General features: G+C 38.3%; 1 protein-coding gene across 2 annotated transcripts in view; it reads right to left on the reverse strand.

Annotated features, from left to right (window-relative positions):
• dnah7 (dynein, axonemal, heavy chain 7) overlaps positions 1 to 19,222 on the reverse strand; it is an 84,736-nt gene extending 65,514 nt beyond the window's left edge. Inside the window, exons 1-19 of one of the 2 annotated variants that reach the window (XM_042426374.1) lie at positions 19,052 to 19,222; positions 18,742 to 18,838; positions 18,364 to 18,541; positions 17,967 to 18,045; positions 17,410 to 17,590; positions 17,036 to 17,108; positions 16,721 to 16,846; positions 16,160 to 16,279; positions 14,650 to 14,833; positions 14,304 to 14,483; positions 13,360 to 13,632; positions 12,746 to 12,873; positions 12,331 to 12,409; positions 11,209 to 11,433; positions 10,881 to 11,027; positions 10,080 to 10,259; positions 7,371 to 7,511; positions 6,855 to 7,222; positions 4,499 to 4,685 (exon numbers count right to left, since the gene is read on the reverse strand). In XM_042426374.1, the coding sequence (XP_042282308.1) occupies positions 4,499 to 4,685; positions 6,855 to 7,222; positions 7,371 to 7,511; positions 10,080 to 10,259; positions 10,881 to 11,027; positions 11,209 to 11,433; positions 12,331 to 12,409; positions 12,746 to 12,873; positions 13,360 to 13,632; positions 14,304 to 14,483; positions 14,650 to 14,833; positions 16,160 to 16,279; positions 16,721 to 16,846; positions 17,036 to 17,108; positions 17,410 to 17,590; positions 17,967 to 18,045; positions 18,364 to 18,541; positions 18,742 to 18,838; positions 19,052 to 19,120 (3,015 nt within the window). In that variant the 5' untranslated portion in view covers positions 19,121 to 19,222. Of the gene's footprint in view, positions 1 to 4,498; positions 4,686 to 6,854; positions 7,223 to 7,370; positions 7,512 to 10,079; positions 10,260 to 10,880; positions 11,028 to 11,208; positions 11,434 to 12,330; positions 12,410 to 12,745; positions 12,874 to 13,359; positions 13,633 to 14,303; positions 14,484 to 14,649; positions 14,834 to 16,159; positions 16,280 to 16,720; positions 16,847 to 17,035; positions 17,109 to 17,409; positions 17,591 to 17,966; positions 18,046 to 18,363; positions 18,545 to 18,741; positions 18,839 to 19,051 lie in introns of both variants that reach the window. The other variant, XM_042426373.1, reaches the window with a different exon arrangement.
• Between the last annotated feature and the right edge of the window lie 226 nt (positions 19,223 to 19,448).

Below are 19,448 nucleotides of genomic sequence, written 5' to 3' on the forward strand. Positions count from 1 at the left end.
TAGCAGGTCTGCAATCTGTGTGGGCAAAAATGTAACGTAAAAAAAGTATTTTTCTATGTTCTCACACACACCCCCAACATCTAAGACAAAGAATGACTTATGTGTTCAAGGCAAATTCTGCAGAATATTATATGTGCATGAGTGGGAGTGTAATATTAAGTGAGCTATTTTTCACTGACTATTATTTTGTTATTATTGGGTGAATCCATCATTCTATTAGTAAACAATATGTCAGTCATGTTCTCCATGAGCTCAGAGGTTCAATTGTTTCTCCCTTCCTAGGCTCATTAGAGGGGGCAAAGTTGTGGTGTGCTGCATAGTTAAAAGGAAACAGGTTCACAGAAGTAAGTCTTATAAATTGATTTGGTCCTGTTTTTATCTGCAATTGTGCATGCAATAGTGGATAAATGACACATTACAGCAGGCAATAAATAAAAAATGGAGTGGAGTGGAGTGAAGGAAAATGAAGCTGGCATGTGGAGGTTGTAATGCGCTGGAGGATCAGTGGATCTTGAGCAGCTCCCAGTGGTTGATTTGATGACAACAGCCTGGGCAAAAAAATTAAGCACTTACAGTACCAGTCAAAAGTTTGGACACACTTTCGCATTCAAGTGAATGGGAAGGTGTGTCCAAACTTTTGACTGGTACTGAATGTGATTTGTGGGTAGGAGATCTGAACTGTAGCCTGCTTTTTTTCTTCAACTGCTCTGTGGTAGTATGGAGTTGAGATGATTTCAATTTCATGCACTGCTGATCAGTGCTATAGACAAGGTGAAGGGATGTGTTGTTTGTCAGAGTTTGATGCAGTACGAGCTAATGCAGAGGGGTGGTTTTACTCTGTAACTTGCCTACATGGAACGGTGAATTAGCATTATTGGATTTACATGCTGCAAGAAATCAGGAGATTAGTACTGCCTTATAATCATATTCATTCATGTTTTGATTTTATGATACAAACTTTACACTGACAAACCTACTTTTTAATTAAGCCCTACCCCAGCTGCTGAGATACCCTAAAACACATGGACATGATAATTAAGTCATAGAGCAACATGTTTTGATGGATTCCTTTCTCGAAGAGACTTTAATTTATTCTTGTGGGGTTTCAAGAGATTGACAGTAAGCAAAGGGTGATATAAAAGGTGTACAGATATTTAAACCATGGTTCTTTAAGGTTTTTAAATTCCTCGGTCCTTGTTTAGTTAATATTATAAACCACTCTCTTTTATCAGGATGTGTCCACAGCTATTTTAAGCAGGCTATTGTTCAACCTTTGTTGAGGAAACCTAACTTGGACCCCTCCCTGCCAGTGAACTATAGGCCTATTTCTAAACTCCCTTTCTTTTCTAAAGTTTTAGAAGAAGTTTTAGTTTTGGTTGTTGAAAAGCAAACATTGGATTTGCACAGGCTGTTCGACAAATTTCAATCTGGTTTTCGTAAACTACACTCCACTGAAACGGCTTTCTTTAAGGTTTCAAATGACATCCTAATGGCTGCAAATGCTGGAGAGTAATTTTAGTTTTATTGGACCTTAGCTGTGCATTCTATACTGTTGACCACCACATATTAATCCACAGGCTAAAACACCTGGTGGGCATTTCTGGGACTACATTAGAGTGATTCTCCTCCTATCCCACTGATAGGACTTTCTCAGTCTCTGTAGGTGAACTTGTGTTGGACACGGCTGCTATATCATGTAGCATCCCCCAGGGATCAGTCTTGGGGCCTATTTTATTCTCCTTATACATGCTTCCACTAGACAGATTATTAGTAGATTCAGCAACATCTCCTATCATTTGTACGATGATGACATCCAGTTATATTTTTCCTTCAAATCTGATGATCTTGACCAACTGTCTGTATTAAACAACTGTTTAAACACAATCAGGAACTGGAAGGCAAATAATTTCCTGTAGTTAAATGCAGATAAAACTGAAGTCTTGATTACTGATCCTGATAACCTTCATTCAGTGATCAGGCAGAACCTTGGTGCCTTATTCTCATCTTCTCAGTCTAGTCTGCATCATCTTGGTGTGATTTTTGACCAATCCATGAGTTTTGATGTTTATATTAGGATGCTGACTCGATCATGTTTCTTTCATTTAAGAAACAGCCAACCTCAGATCTGTTGTGTCAAGAGCTGAAGTGGAGATGCTAGTACATGCTTTTATCTCATCACATTTAGACTACGGTACTACTCTTTTTACCTGCCTTGATAAATCTTCCTTGGACTGGTCGCAAACCATCCAAAATGCTGCTGCTCAGCTTTTAACACGATCTAACAGATGGTCACTCATCGCACCTATTTTAACCTCTCTGCACTAGCTTCCTGTTAATTCAAGAATTCATTTTAAAATCTTGGTACTCACTTATAGAGCCCTACATGGCCCAGCTCCACATTATATCTTGGACCTTCTGTACCCTCACACCACTAGCCAAGCTCTTAGGTCCTCTAACCAGGGTCTTCCAAGTGTCTGACACATTTTAAGGCTCAGGGATATTGTGCATTAATAGTGTCCAAATACATTTGAGGTCTCCAGGCTCTTTTAAAAAGCATTTAAAAACCCATCTGTTCAGGTAGGCATTTAGGTAGCATGTGGCATTGTTGTTTTAACTTGTGTTTTATGTCTGTTTTTCTCCCTGTGTGTTATATCTGTTGTTTATCTTTATTTTATTTATTTGACTGTGAAGCACTTTGTGACTGGTGTCTGTGAAAGGTTCTATATAAATAAACTTAACTTACTTTCTTACTTACTTCATTTTCAAAAATGTTTGATTTTCTTCAGCGCCCTGAAACTACATTATTGTCTCACTGAACAAGAAAACAGCAACATTAAACAGCTTATTTACTTTCTGATTAAATTCACACAGCAGGTAACAATGAAGAATCCTCCCCAATTGTCTAAACCCATTACCGTAACTAAGCGGCTGTGCAAAAGCTCACCAGGTTAACACAATACAAATATTCAGAGGTAATATCATACACATCAGGAAACTCTCTTGTGACATAGCCATGCTTAATCATATTGATGCACATCTATATTAAACTACATGTCAATTAAACTACATGTAACTTACAAAGCTCAATAAACTAAAAGAAATAGGGCCTTATTTTCCTGAAAGTAGTTTATCACAAATACAAAATCGAGACACCTGATTGTGACAAACTAATTACAGCAATTTTGGGCACCAGCAGTGTTTCGCCTGTGCAAGCGTACACATTAACAAACACATAGGCATGTGCACACAAATGTAAAAAGCACTGCACTAACATCTGTACCAAAATGCTCCATAACACTGCGTACACAACGCATAGTGGACAAGACAGTACGCATTCACATCTGTGTGTGCAGGCTCCCTGTCCCTTGGCGACCTCATTTTCTTTGTGGCTCAGTATGGCCCTGCCCCTTCCAGACAAAATCCATAATTTCTATTTGATGGTGCAGTCAGGCTGGGCTTTCTGGAGGACACTGCCTGAAATTGATGTGTCTCATTTCAGGTCTACTGAGGACGCCAATTACCCTTTGGAAACTCTTTGAGGATGCTAGTGCAACACTCACTTTCTATTCCCGTTCTGTTGTTTCTGTCTTGCTCTCTATTCTTTTCCTACTGATTCCCTCCCCTCTCTGCACTGCCGTTCCTTTCCTATCTCGGTCTAAATAGTTCTTTCTGCTTGTGCTGTATCTTCCTGCTCCTCTTGTTTTCCAATGTATTTCTGCCTCACCTTCTTCTGTCACTATCACTGTTGTGCATGTGTGCACATATATGTGTTTCGGATCCGTATTTGCAGCCCAAGCCACAGGAATCCGGTGTTACAAATAATGAGATATAAAAAAAGAGAGAGAGAAAAAATAAGAAAAATAATGCAGCAATGGCTGCTTTGAGGCTACATTCTCAAAAATAATGAGTTCTTTTCAGCTCTACCTTATCTGCTGCCTTTGAACAAAAAATTCAGCTTTTTTTCTGACTTGACCAACACAGTTTCTGATCAAGCTTGCACCTTGTCATTATTTCCAACTATTGGTTCTTATTAGCACAGTTACAAAGGATCATTATCACTCCAATTAATTAGAAATTCTCAAAATAAATCAGCCATTCTGTTTGTAAATTCCTGTACATGATATAACACTGATGTACAACCCACAGCAACAAACCTTTAGTCAACCAGCATTTTCCTTGGTACTTAGCAGTTTCTTTGTTCTGGCTAACTCCTACTGGCTGGTCTTTTTAACCCAGTGATCTCACTATCTGTTGCATGCTATAGAATGATGTCTCCTGGAAGCAAAGATCAGCCAGGAGAGGGACAGTTCAGTACTCTGCTTTTAATAGTAGATGAGCTCTTCCCCCAAAACAGGGGTGTTTTAGAGTGTCTTTTAGCTGGGCCACAGGGGTCAGCCCTATAAATGCAAAAGTCCAGCCATATACTAGGTTTTGACCTAGTCTTGTTTCTATTAAAAAGGGTCTCTAAAGAAAACAAAATCAAATCAAAAAAACTTACCAGTGAAACTTGTTTCATGGTGTCCCTCCAGGTTTTGTCAACAGTTGTGAAACGGCGTCCCTCTTCAGGCATCTGAGTCATGATGTCTGGGGAGCTGAATATAGGCTCCAGGTAAAGCCAAGTGGACTGCACCTTTAACCATTCATCCAGGATCTCTTGAAGGAGCAGCAACTTGCCCTCCCATTCCCTAGAATGAATCATAAAAATGATCACTACCCTAAGGTAATGGGGGTTTAGAAATCTTATTTGTGTATTTGTATTATCTTGCATTTAATGCCAGATATCCTCTAATCAAGAGTAACCATTGGTAGTAATGGTAGTTGGGATTTGTTGGAGGAGCACATTATAAAGGGTAGTAACAACCTGACTTGTATTCTCACTGTGGTATCATCCTCTTCCACCCTCAAAACTAGATAATAGCATTATAAAGTTCTTATGTAATATTACAAAAAAGTTACTGAAAAACTTAGCAGTAACTGCTTTAGCATCATGCCCAATATGGCACAATACAATTTAAAAAACTGCACGAAATCGTGTTTCAAACTGTGTCTGACTGCAGCATTATATTGCAATAATCTTACAAATTATAGAGGATGGTGAAATTTTATCATTTGCTGATCTCAGAGGGAGATTAAAACTTAATAGTAATAAATTAATTTTACACAATGTTTTCCAAGTTTCACAAAAAATGTTTTAACTACAGTTCTGACACAGACAGTCAAACAATTCAGGTCTTTAGATTGTCTGTATAGGTTGATCATTCACTATTTTACAAACTGCAGTGCTCCAGCTCAGACCCAGTGGGAGCAAGATTTAGCAATGTAACTCACCTCTGCAGAGTGGGATGGAATATTGAGGGACTCTAGCAATATCTAAGTCAGTAAGATTCAGAGTTATGAAATTGAAACATTTACATAGACCTTATATTACACCCTTCAAAATAAAAAAAATATATACTTTCATCCACATGCTGTGGCAATGCCAAGCAGTCAAGTTATTCTGGACAGAAATGACTAACTTACTGTCAGCATCTATGAATATAAGTCTCTGTTTGCCTGTTGGGGTTCAGGGCTGCACGGCTATTGTCAAAAAATCCAAGCAGCAAGCAATGCACACACTGGTAATGAATTGTAGCTCAACAATGAGTTTATGATATGTCAGCGTCTGTTTGAATTTTGTGGTAGCATATATTTCTGGATTTTATTGCAGTTTGTTTTGCCAACTCAGTCTGTGTGTCCTGTCCAAACGCAGAATACTCGTAAAACCCACACATCAGGAGTGTTTCACCAAACACAGAAATACTGTATTCAAATACAGTTCAAATACTCAGAGTGAAAACTAATGCTCAGGTATTATTTGCAATTTACCCCAGTTTAATAAACAACAAAACTAAAAGCATCCTTAAAGCTGGAGTGCAGGACTTTTGTCTCCCCCTTCTGGCAGTGAGAGTAATTACAAAAACACAGTCAATCCATGCTTATGTCATACATACACTGTTGTGGCTTTAAAACAATTGTTTTTAACGTCACACAACTCCAGTGAAATGACTTGTTTCACTATCACAATGTGATCAATTTGGTCCAATAACATTTGGAAAGTCTAGAAGAGTGGCTCGATTAAATTATTTCATCCTGCTTCAGGTTAGCAGAGAGCTAACCAGAAGTTAGCCGGCTCGGCCAGCAGAAGTCTGCATTCATGCATTCATCCAGCCAGCGCGGGAATGTCAAACTCGACACCAGATTAAAAACTCTGGTATACTGTGAATTACAGAGAGATTTATCTGGCGGTGATAGGCTTAATCAGCATTGTGTGAACTTGTTTGACAAGGGCTTGAATATAACAGACGTTCATTTAAATGTAAAAGTTCCGCACTGCAGGTTTAAAGATGCAGTGTGTAGAATTTAGCAGAATGGACTTGGCAGAAATAGAATATAATATTCATAATTATGTTTTAATTAGTGTATAATCACCTGAAAATAAGAATCATTGTGTTTCCATTACCTCAGAATGAGCCCTTTATATCTACAGAGGGAGTGGGTCCTCTTAGATGGTGGCCACCATATTGAACTGCCTACAGTAGCCCAGAACACATAAACCAAACTCTGGCTCTAAAGAGGGCCTTTCACATTTTCTGCAAGTTCCGTGGCCACCGTAGGTTCTCCTACATGCTTGGAAGGGGAGGGGGTATTCAGTGGGTTGCAATCTGCAACCTCACCACTAGATGCCACTAAATCCTACACACTGGTCCTTTAACATGAACAATTTCAACTAGCCCTACTATGTGTACTTACTTCATAACATTAGTGAATTGCTTTTCCAAACAGAATAAAGAAAAGAATTCTCAAGCAAATCTTACCGTATCTCCACCTCAAAAGGTTTAATGAAAGGTGAGCCCCTCATGGTTTGCGTCTTCACAATGTGATCGTCCAACAGCATCTGCACTTCATCCACAGATGACAGGATGGAAGTGCCCGTCTCTCGGTAGGCCAGGAGGCTGAACTCCATGTCACCCCACTCACTGGCCATTTTCTCCATGGCCTTCTCCAGGGAGTACTCCTTGCTGGCTGCCTCACTGATGCCTTCAAAGGTGCTTAGGTGCTCTTCCAGGTGCATGGATATGAAGTTAGCCACACAGGCACGGTCATCAACTGGCTGCAGGGAGATGCCAGCCACCTCCGCCATAGCATCCCAGTGGCGGTCACGCAGGCCGGGGTTGCACAGTACCTATCAAGATGGGAGGAGTAGGAGGGGAAAAAAGACATAGTGGAAATTTCAAGTTAAATTAAGATTTACTCAGCATGATATAATGACAAAGAAATTGAAATTATATTATTAAATCTATAGGTATAAAATATTTCTATTAGGGTCTTACCTGCACCATAGGAATGTGCTCTTTGAAGTCCTCCACCTTAGCCTTCATAGTGGTGGCTATGTTCAAGGCTTTGGGTACATCACCGAAGCCTTTCTCCAGTTTATACAGAGTGCGCCAGTAGTTGCCAACATCCCCTTCGACCTACATGGGGGGTTTCAGTCAGAAAAACAGACATCTTGTGGGTATAACAGACTGTTTTGTGATTGCTTACTGTTTAAAAGCTACTGATGCTGAGAGGTCACATGATAAGTTGTAAATGAATAAAACGAAAGTGTGCTATGGTGTTCTAATCGGTTGCTGTTATTGCCGGTGTTGTGGGTGGTTAATAAGGGGGTAGCAGGTGTTTGTTGTCTTATATGGTTACTGTGGTGTTTCAAGGCAGTTGCTGGGATGAATGAGGAGGTTACTATGGTAATTAAAGGTACAAAGGTACAACTATTGGTTGATAGAAGCTAGTCACCAGTCATGGCCAATCAGCTGAAAATCTGCCGTTTTCAATCAGTGGCTGATCGATCTGTGCATCTCTACAAACAACAGCTTTATTGTGAGCACCAATAATTTAAAATTGTTGGCTATCAAGGACCACAAATTCTCCAAATGCCACAAGGTGATCCGCATTGTACAAGGAAAGTCAGCCCTGGAGAAAATAGTTTCAGTGTGTGTGTGTGTGTGTGTGTGTGTGTGTGTGTGTGTGTGTGTGTGTGTGTGTGTGTAAGTGTGTGTGTGCGTAATAATGTGTGGCAGATTGTTAAAGTTCTCATGTTAAAAGACTCTTAAAGTTCAGACTTAAAATGGAGCTACAGTGCACCGCTGTTTCGGTGTCTGTATTTTGTTTTTGTGCATTTGAAGAGTGTGTGTGTGTGTGTGTGTGTGTGTGTGGGAGAGAGAATTATAAATGGATAACCATAAGTGAATATTAAAGCAATATTTTTTATGGGGGAAATGTGTATTAGTTGTTTTTTTTTTGTTTATTTTTTTCAAAACAAGACAAACGTTACACAAAAGTTAGTAACACACAAAAGAGCGATTACAAAATGGTGGTTGGTAAAAAACTATGAAGTGGCTGGTAAAATTTAGATTATACCAGCCACTTTAATCGACTGACTGATTAGTTGATGGACAGAAAATGAATCTGCAAATAGTTTGACAATCCATCAGTTGTTTAAGTTAAATAAAAATGCCGTTCTCTGTTTACAGCTTCTAAAATGTGAGAATGCTTTTCTTCATCATCTACAAATATTTCTGGCTTTTCTGACATTTTATAGACAAAATGATTAATCAAGGAAATAATCGCCAGATTAATCAATAATGAAAATAATTGTTGGTTACAACAATGTCTGCTTTCCGTCTAGATATTTCAGGTCTTAGTTAGCTGGCTTACTTCATTAGAATTAAAATTTCACCTGTAGTTGTCATGCTATGAGAAGACAAAATGGTTGCCCTAAGAAAACAATTGTCGCCTTGCTTTAACACATTGTTATAGTCAAAAACAGAGACAAACAGTTCACTCACTTGCACTGCCCTTGTCTCCAATAAGCGAGCACGTCCCACATAAATGCTATGTGTACACAGCAAGTTAAAGCAGAACAGACTGATATGTCACATGATAATATGACATACACTATGTTTGAATAGTTGAGTGTTCAAAGCTCCATGAATGTCATTGTGTTTGTGACAGTGTGAAAGAGGCAGTTTTTAAAACCATGTAGCATTATTGTGAGTGATGGTTTTTACATTATTAACAGTTTAAAGGAGGAGAGAGAGCTTTCAAAGCTTTCAAAGGATACAGAATTTCAAACAAAGGATTAATTTAGATTCCTCTGTTACTGTTGGCAATCACCATTTATCTTTGGGCACAAACACCCACCATGAGTGCACCAACTCTAATAGACTGCAGAACAGTTGTACCCTTCCTTACACACATTGACAGGACTCAGTCACTCTAATGATGCACACTTGTTTTCATCACAATGGAGCAAAAATATCATATATCACCACAGTAAATCTGATCTCTTTTAACACCTACCCACTGCTCCTAGTGTTTAAGATGGGTCAAATGCAGAGGACAAATTTTGTTCCAATGTATGCGAGTGCTAAGAAATGACTATAAAGAAATCTTAATCTTAAATTAATGACTTAACACAAAAAAAACAACTGTTGTTGCTGACAACAGGGCTTTGTGAGAAGTGGAAGGAAGCAAGCCTTTTCATGTTTATCTTTCTTCACTAACTGCCTCAGAAGGGCTCACACTGGATATCGTAATGCTCCAAAAAACTGCAGTTGTTAATGACTATGACAGTTTGTGTTGAACTTTCATATTGTGTAACAGCCTAATCAACCTAAGCTTGTTGTCTCCTCATTCTCAGATTACAATGTACTCATACACCTTGCTAAATAAACTCAAGAGTGACTTCAAACATGAAAGGATTTTAAATGGCTTCCATAAACTTCCAATAACCGCATCTAAACATAACTAACTGAAGCTTTCTTTAAGGGACATTCAATAGTACAACAGTAAATCAGATTTCTGTCTTTCCAGCAACCCAATTAACACAGTTGAGGACTTCTAAGATCACATTCTAAGCAGCCCTGAAGCTGTAATGAAGATAAAGGATGTGCCTGTTAAGTGTTGAGTGCTTGCTGGTTAGATAATTTAACTTTTATATTAATGTCCAACTTTATAACAAAGGAATTTCCAAATTCTGGTACCTTGTCTGGGTTCACACCCGAGAGCGGCCCATGGAGCCACTGCTGGTACTCGTTTAGGAAATCATTGGCTGTCTCATAGAGGCGCAGGAAGGGCGTGAGCTTGTCCTGGATCTTTTTACGCTGTGGGTACTGGGAAACAGGCCAGCCATAGGCTTCCTCCTCTTGATTGAAATCATTTATCTTTCCAGAACGGTAAGAGGAAAAGAAGTGAGGAAGGAGAGATTGAACAAACAAACAAACAAAAAAAGGATAGTGGAAACAAAGAAAACAAGGAGAATATAAATAACTGGATACAATGGAGGGAAGATAAAAACATGATAACACCACATTACAACTCCTGTGACTGAGTTATTTTTACAGCCAATGCTGCCCTCTAAAGGTTAAATATTGATAGCACATATAATTCAACATCAAATACAGCACAGTAATCCACTGCACAATAAATGTTTGTCTTTCAATCCAAAGCATGTCTATCTGTGGGCATCAATTCATAAAACCTCTTCTCTTTCTATCACTGTATCAAATAATGAAATTTGTGAAGTGAAGTACTTATAAAATCAAAGATTGTTATCAGCCTTGAGTCATGCTGCAAAAGGTCATCTTACAGGCTTATGCAGGGTGCCTGATTATACTATTACGTATTTTATCAGTTTGGGTATCAGTATCAGTTTGCATGAGTTACCTCTAATAATGGCCTTCTGTCACTCTCTACTGCTGTTATTTGACAGAGCTAGTGTTATAGATTCAGAGTGGAATTTTTTCTCTAGTCCTATATTTCTAAGCAATCACATCCGGATGTACCTTTTCCATGGCTAACTCCAGTTTGGCATTGAGGGCCTGGGCTTTCTTCAAGTACTTGCTGAGATCCGTCAGCTCACCAAAGGCAGTAAACTCCTCCACTTGTACACTGTAGCTCTCCAGTTCTTCCACAAAGTGCTCAAGGCACAACTGGAACGAGCACATACAGAGACGCACACTTTGTTTTTTAGTAATCAATAGTTTTTCATTTTACGTTCACAGTAACTATTTAGTTGGATTGTTCTACAGTTTTGGTGCAAAAATATCCAGATTCCACTCAACAGAGATCAACAGACAACAATAGATTGATAGATAAAGTAGAAACAAAGACCTTGAGACCGCTTTGATATTGCTCTGTCTTTTCAGTAATGATCTGTTGGTGTTCCTCAAAGATGGATGGCATACGCTGAAGCCATTGGATGGTCTTTTTGTTGAGCTCCATGTCCAACGGTGAGAGGGAGACAAAATCCATCAAGAAACACAATTGTGTGTTGGAGTCTGCCAATCTCTGCTCCAACAGAGGCATCTCTGTGTTCACCACCTTATTCATATAGGCCTGGATGGGGATAAAGGGAAACAAAGTTGACTGATGTAATGCTTCTACTATAAAGCAAAAAACTGTTTATACTTCTAAAGAAAATACTTAATAACTGCTGCTATACACCCTGCTCTGCCTTTGTATATTTCTGTATATTATTTTCCGGCTATGACTGACACATTTAGTAAGAAAAGTAAGTGAAAATGCTGGTTCAAATTCAAAGAAAGCAGCTGTATTTGATGAAATACATTCACTATGTGTAGATAATGACATTTCATAACAAATTGTCCCAATACTGTTAAAGTGTGATGGTTCATTTCACTTCACACGACGAATCAAATCTGAGAAAATCGTTAGTTTATCTGGACTGTGTATAAACAAATATTGGGTATTATTCATAGAGCTCCACAACCACACACAGGGGACAAAGGAACCAAACAATGTCAACATCAAGTCAAAATAATGCTTTTCACGCTATTTACCTGATTTTAAAAGGAAAATTCTCAAATGGTTTAGAGGGCTATAGAGACTTTCCATGTTGAAAAGTAACAAAGTGATATGCCAAAGGTATAAGTAGGCTTACCAACAGTCTCGACAAGCTGCACTTAAAATGGATTTGGTCCAGTGAAATGAATGGGCTACTGTCCTGAGTTAGAGGTGTGAGATAAATTTAAGATGTCCCAGGCCTTCTGTAGCCAAAGTGTTTAGGTTAGACTTTAGACCCATTACAAGAAGCCCCTATCACCACAGTAAAAGATTAAAAAATGCAAAGCTGTCATCTATTAGTACTGACTGGATGTTTAATGTGTAATTTCATTCCTAACTGCTTTGTGGACAGAGGTGTGAGAGACAGTTAAGTTATACATAGCACAATGCAACAAGCTGGTCTGTGTGACAAAAAATTGAGGTAGATACCTTCAGCTCCATCAGTTTCTGTGTGTCAGGTGGTGTGCTCAGTGCCTTCTCTGCAATCTTCTCGAATTCATTACAGAGCCTTTGAAAGGAAGAGTATTAATTCAGTGACATGTACAAAGGGTTTCACAGTCTTACAATCTTATTATGTCACAGTTTGGAGCTAAGAAGTATGACTGGAATAGAGGCTAAAAAAGATACTACTGTAAATTTCCAATCTTTATTTTGAAGCTCTAGAGCGACCAACTAAGGTCTGAAAGGTGAAGAAGCTTCCCTATGCACATTTCAGCAGTACATGTCAAATAGAAATTGCTCTTATTCCTGATCTTTTTTTTATAACTTGCTTGCAAATTTTTGTACGAACGTGGAGAGAATATGGTCTTTCTATGAAAGAGAAAGACAAAATGGTGAAACTGACTTCTTGTTGACTTCCTGATGGTCCTGTAGCATCCGTATAACCAGTTTTTGTTGTAGCTCCTGAGCACGCTTGGCTAGAGTGTGCATGAGCTTATGGGACTGAACCTCAAACATGCCAAGACGTACCACCTACAGCCCAAAGTATCAGTCAGTACCACAATTAACATAATCTGACACATATTCACTGATATATCTACAATTTAGTAGACTTTCAAATAATCTTAGTCAGTCATAGTCATGGTAAACATCAAGATTTAAGGATTGTTACTTTTAAGATGATCAGATTCGTTAGGTTTTGTGGATTTATTAGATAGTTCTATGGGGAGTGATGGTTATTACTGTAATTAGACAGTAAAGAAATATTTAAAACCTAAATTTCAAGCAAATTTAAATACTTCAAATCAGCTCTGATTGTTAAATTACATGATTTTGCTGTCACCACACATATCTTTCATGCATGGGCAAAGTATTTGTTCTGTCTAATTTCAATAAATCTGGACATAGTCTCCTCTTTTCTTATCTTATGTAAGTTTCTCAGATGTCAACATGAACTGCCTAAAACATGATTTCTTTTGGGCAACTGGATCGTCATTTCAGGTGAGTTTCACCAAGTACCTTGCATGACGTGTACTGGATCTGGTCAACCAGCTGCTGGTAGTGTGTCACCTCTTCCATGATTTCCTGGAAGGAGTGCTGCTCGCTAAGAAACTGTTCCACATCTTCCTCTGCCTGTTTGGATACCAGTGCGGCGTATTTATCATACTTGTGGACATACTCTTTGGGCCTTACACACTCAGCCTGGATCACCCTTCGCACCTCCTCCTGCTGGGCCTGAAGGATCTCTGGCAGAATGATGGGCTTCAGGTGGCCCCCAAATGGGGTGCTTTGCTGGGAAGACATGACATAAGATACAAACCCAGGCAGAGAACTAAATTTTAATTTCAGTGGTAAAAGTAGATGATGGATGCCATGATTTAGTACTGTGATTTTACAATACAGAAAATGGCATCTTAGCAACATTAGTGCAGGAGAAATATACCAACCACTGCCAAAATTTAGAGAATAGACAATGTGCTATATAATTACTGATGCGCTATTACTGATACAGTATGTCAGATAATACCACACTATTGGTGAGTTTCAGCATTAGAAAAATTCTTCACTCCTAAACTATGATAAGAAGCTCCAAGTTTTTATATGTAAAAGATATATCCAACTTGAATATAAGCATTTACAGACAGAAACAGTGTTTTTCCCCAATTCGCCACAAGGGGCAGGAATGAACCAATACTGGATAACACTGTCAAGAAAGTGACAAGTGCAGGTGAGAATGACAATGTAATGAATTACAGAAAACAGTGGATAGCATAATCTGTTGAGAATGAAAAGATATAGAAGTCTTTTCATGGACCTCTTAAAAAACAGACCTGGATATGATAATCAGTGTCACTGTCTCGACAACCTTTAATAAATATGATGAGGAGGAAACTTAATTGAGGGGACTAAAGACCTAACTGTTGTTTTTCATAGATACTACAAACACACACTTTTCTTCTTACCCATTCAGAGTACAATTTGGTTTCCACACGAGGTACCATGCTGATGGACCAGAGCATGAACTCATAGACGTTAAGGAGAACATCCTCATATAATTTGAAGTTTGGCTCAAACTTGATCTCCCTGTCCTCCAGGATCAGATGCAGCACAAAGCCTGGGTGCTCATAGGCTCGCTCTGACTGCTAAGATGGTAAAGAGCAAATAACAAGGCAAAAAGAGTGCAGCTTTGAAAAGGATCCACCTGTTCATGTAGGTCAAAACTAGAATTTATTGAAATGACTTTTTCCAGCCAAGTCTATTTCACTCTTCTAAAATATATTGTCTTGAAATTTTTAAGCTTTCTCCTACCGGGTCTTGGGAAATTAGGTGTGTGTAGTCCCTCATTGAGTCTATTGCAAGGTTCTGCAGCTGGTAGGTCATTAGCGTAGCAACACAATTGTAGAAAGACTGTAGCTTGGCCATGTTGCTGATGGTGGGCACCAGCTTGCGCCTACTCCCAGAGGAGTAAATTTGTAGCACTTCAGGAATCCATCTGAGGTAGAAAACAGCAAAATCACATTTAAGATTATATTCAGGGAATATGTTAATATGCAATTAATACCACAACTACAGACGCAAATCTAAAAAAAAAACTCAAATAATGAAATAATGAATTGAAACTTTAATTATACCAGTGGGGAAATTGATATAGAGGAGAGCACTGTAACAAGTGGATTGTTGGTTTATAGGTGAAATCAGTAGTGTTATGCTATCTCTGCACAATATAATTCATCTACTGTACTATTGTTGCTGATCCACGCCAGTCACTCCTCTGTTACCTCAGTTGCTGCTGATTTCAGGCTTTCTAAAGTTGCAACTCTGTTATCGCTAGGATGGCGCCGATGTCCAAAGTCCCCTGAACTACCCACTGTGCACTATGCACTTGGTTTTATTTCTCTAAAACTCAAGTGAACTTCTGAAGCAGGATTGGCTATGTATTTGTAGGAAAGTTAATCAACTTAATATGTAGCAACTGTTAGTGACACATGCTAATCTTTTACTAAAGCAACATAATAGAAGCTCACCATGGTTTAACATTTAGTAATATTTTGCCAATTTTCATCCAGCTGTACTCATTGTGCCTTCTCTTTCTAGCCATTTGTCACTTTATGCAGGAATGAATACATGGATATTTACATTTGAGGAATGCTATCTTTAGCTTTTACATAAGTGCAGTCTATTTACCATTTTACTCTTCATATGAGCAGTATGGTACCACCTCACCTGAGTCAGTTTGTATTCAGTGGAGGTTTGTATACAAGATAGTGGAAAATTTCATAAGGTTGGGTAGATAGATTTAATATTGTGATACACATCACCTCAGGTATGAATCTCTGGAGTACTGATAAGCAGGAAATTAGTAGGTACTCAAATATCGGATTTACAAAAACATTTGGAGGTTGTGGAGGAGAATATGTATTCGCTGATGTTATTGATGTAATAGCTTCCTATGGCTGCCACTCAAAGTTACTACTAAAGAACTTTTACCCTGTGCTGTTTTTGGCTGTTTTTGGCTGGGGGCTACACACCCACTGCCCTACTTATTCTGCCTTTGAAGATGTCTTTGTTCACAATAACTATTCATCCTGGACCATAGAAATACAATGTATGCATTTTGAAATTGTGCTTCAAAAATGAAATTATGTTCCTTTGTATTTAAAAGTACTCTTGAGCTCCATTCAATGCACACTTATATATATATATATATATATATACATATATACATCTGTACATTAAATCCACAATGACAAATCATTTAAATTGGTTGTTATTTAACTGAGCGCAGGTATCTTATTGTTGAGTGATTATGTGAACTCACTTGTGGAGAAGGATTGCTCTGGCATTATCAACATGTCTGGTGACAATTTGCTGAAACACAGAGAGCTCCATGGACTCCTCTCTGCTGTGGAACTCTTCCACATCTATCAGACGCAGCTTTCTGCAAGTAGGTCATCCAAGAGGGTGAGATTCAGTATTTTACAGTATGTGGTCTTCTGTATGTCTTGCACCATTTCTCTGGCACTCTATGTGTTTATTGTCTTCATACTATGTGGACTACTTACAATTGTATGTTTACTTATCACATGTTCTGTTTTAAGTGTTATAAAACAAAATTTTTTTAAAACAATGAACAAGGTATGATGCTTTTTTCAAATTAAATGATTAAATTATATAAAATAATTTAAAAAATGAAAATAAAATCTCATTTTTTTCCCTCTATATTAATCAACTGTAATTTTTTACAATTTTTTAAAGGCTGGTTGAACAAAAGTTTACCAAACTCACTCACTCACTACACTTATTTCATTTGAAATAGCAGAAATAAATTAAGTCCATTTGAAGTTTGAATAAAAATAATAATGTATCGTACTGTACTTACTTGTAAGAGACATGCCAAAGGTACAGCACCCGCAGCATAGTGGGGTTGATAGAGTGAAGCTTATCTCTCATCCTCTTTCGTGCTTGGACAAAGGACTTGTTCCATGGTTTTGGCAGAACCTCCATTCTGACAGTCAAAGATAACAGAGGGACTGTGAAGAATTTTTCCTTTGTCAAAATATATAAATTATAATTCTAAAGGCTTCCAGTCTCTGCTTATGAAAACTCAGGCCATATGATGCACTGTATACTTCTCAGACAAAACATGGAACATCGTAAACATTCAACATTCTCAGTTAACGTCCCCCTGACTTACTCAAGTCTGTGAGGGGGCAGATCTTTCACTGTGTCCTCGTCACTTTCCATTGAATCTCTGAATGTGTATTTCACTGCAATCACAAACAAAAGATATTAAACAGACAATATTATATTACCACATACTTATGCATTACAAATTATGCAGTCACCAACAATTTCTTGGGTAACATTAATAGGATAAAAATGAAGAAAACTAAATGAATAATTTCATCTGGTGAGTTGTCAATTCCAACTGCTAATTTGTATTTGAATTTTAATCCTGAAATATGATTATCCTGATTATGGTGTATGGATTTTAAAGGTCAAATATATGTAGGCGATATGTTAAAAACTGCTAGAAATTCATGATTTTAAGAGTAATTAAATAAATACATATTGCTTTCTTGACACTGTGCAAGTAGTTCTCCTTAATTTCATAATCCAGTAGCTCCAATGTTGTGCTCAGGCTCTTCAGGTGGCGGGGGACCATTCCCAGAATATTCTTAAGCCACGAGTCCTCCAAAGGAGCCACACGCTCCAGCTCCACCCCTTTCTCGATGTAGAGGTTATATCTCTGACAGGACAGATTACAAACCATTCTCAGTAGCAGTGAGGACATTTTAGAATTTTACTTCTTGTAATAGTGCAGAAAAAGTTATCTACATCCAGGAACTTGTTGCTAAAATAAAAAAATAAATAAAAACAGCAAATGTAGTTTTGTTGCTTGGCCTTAGTACAGGCAAGCAAAGATATATTTTTTTAAGATGTAAAGAAAACTTACTGCACTAAGCAAGAAACATACATAGAAACTGCAACCACTGAGACCGACAAAACAAACAAAACAATGATTAAAAGGCTACCATATCAAGTGTCTTGGACACAATGGACACAACAAAAGAGGGCCTGTGATACAAAATATGTTATCAAGTGTATATTGTGTTGTGTTTCACCATTTCACAATCATCGTTTTCTGTGATTTTGTGAGAGCCGCATGGTGGAGAGCTGCTGTCATCCTCCTGCTCTGGCTGGCTAAAAAGAACAAAAAAAAAAAAAAAGCAGAATGTGAGTCACAACAAATGACACATGAATAATAAACAGTTTGTCCTCTGCAGTGTAATGTAGCAGTGGGACAGTTAATATTTACAGTACAAAGATGTCTGTGAAAAAGATTTTGTCTAGATAGTTTATCATGACAAAATTCAACATCTCTTTTTTTAAATGGGTAATTAGTAAGTTAGTCATGTTGTTTCTGGGCTGCCAAACCATATAGAGGAAATATTGACATATAGAGAGAGATGGACAGACAGACAGATGTAAACTTAAAGGAAAAGGAATGGTGCAACTCACCATATAAGTTTAACCAGAGATTCACGAACAGTCTTGGGATCTTTACGGAGCTGTGTGCGGGTGCTGCGGCTGCGCTTGAAGGACCCAGGAATCTGAACAGCCTTTCTGCCCTGGAACAGGTTCTGGTCTCTGCCATAACCTTCACTTGGCGTACTGTCTGCCCCCTCACTCAGCATATCTTCTACAGCACACACAGAGAAAACAATTCAAATGGAAAATGCAGCTGTAAGTTATATATTGCTGACTCAAAATAACTTCTGCTATGTATGTGAGAGGTTAATAGTCTTACTGAAAAGCACTGAAAAGATTTGATTAAGACGCATTTATCAAATAATCACCAAGAACATATTTAAGGACCACGTGGGACATTTCACCCACTTTTTACAGCTCCTTCAGCTCCTTGAGGCTGTTGATTGAATAGCGGATGCAGCGAAAATGAAGGTTTTGTCTCCATCCACGGCCGTTTTCTGTGGACCTTGACAATGGAATAAACCAATAGTTAGTTTATGGTATTTCCACAAATGACAAGACATACAGCCTAACTTGGACAATGTCAACATAAAAGTAACACTGACAGGACACAAACTTGAAGTTAGCTTTGTGTCATGGCCGGTAACACAGTCAGTCAAACGTTGTAAAAAACACTGAAACCATATCGCCCTCTCTGCTTCCGCCCTCCTAAACTTACCTCTGGAGGACTTGGTAGAAAGAATTTTAGACCGTTAGTAATTTTTGTTTTCTTCTCGGCTGAACTCATGTTGGTAACGCAGCTTTTCGCGTAAAAGTTAACATACCGGTAACCTTATGTTAGTCGTTTCAGGAATCCCTTGTGCCGTTGCTATGGCCGTTGCTAGGGCCGTTGCTAAAGGTCCAACGTGAACTCGCGCGAACTCCTTTCAGCGTCCTTAGCAACAAGAATGTTCTCTTTTTTTAAAAGCTTTATTGAAACAAGTGTACAACAAATTTACAGCACTTTGTGTATACAACGTGTGTCTGTAAACCTCTGTTCTCTTTGTACATCCATGCTGCAAACACACAAGGGGGACTAGTGGTTATAATAATATATTTAAAAAAAAAAAAGAAAT

This window comes from Thunnus maccoyii, chromosome 11, assembly GCF_910596095.1.
Source record: "Thunnus maccoyii chromosome 11, fThuMac1.1, whole genome shotgun sequence".
In the NCBI taxonomy this organism is placed as follows: domain Eukaryota; kingdom Metazoa; phylum Chordata; class Actinopteri; order Scombriformes; family Scombridae; genus Thunnus; species Thunnus maccoyii.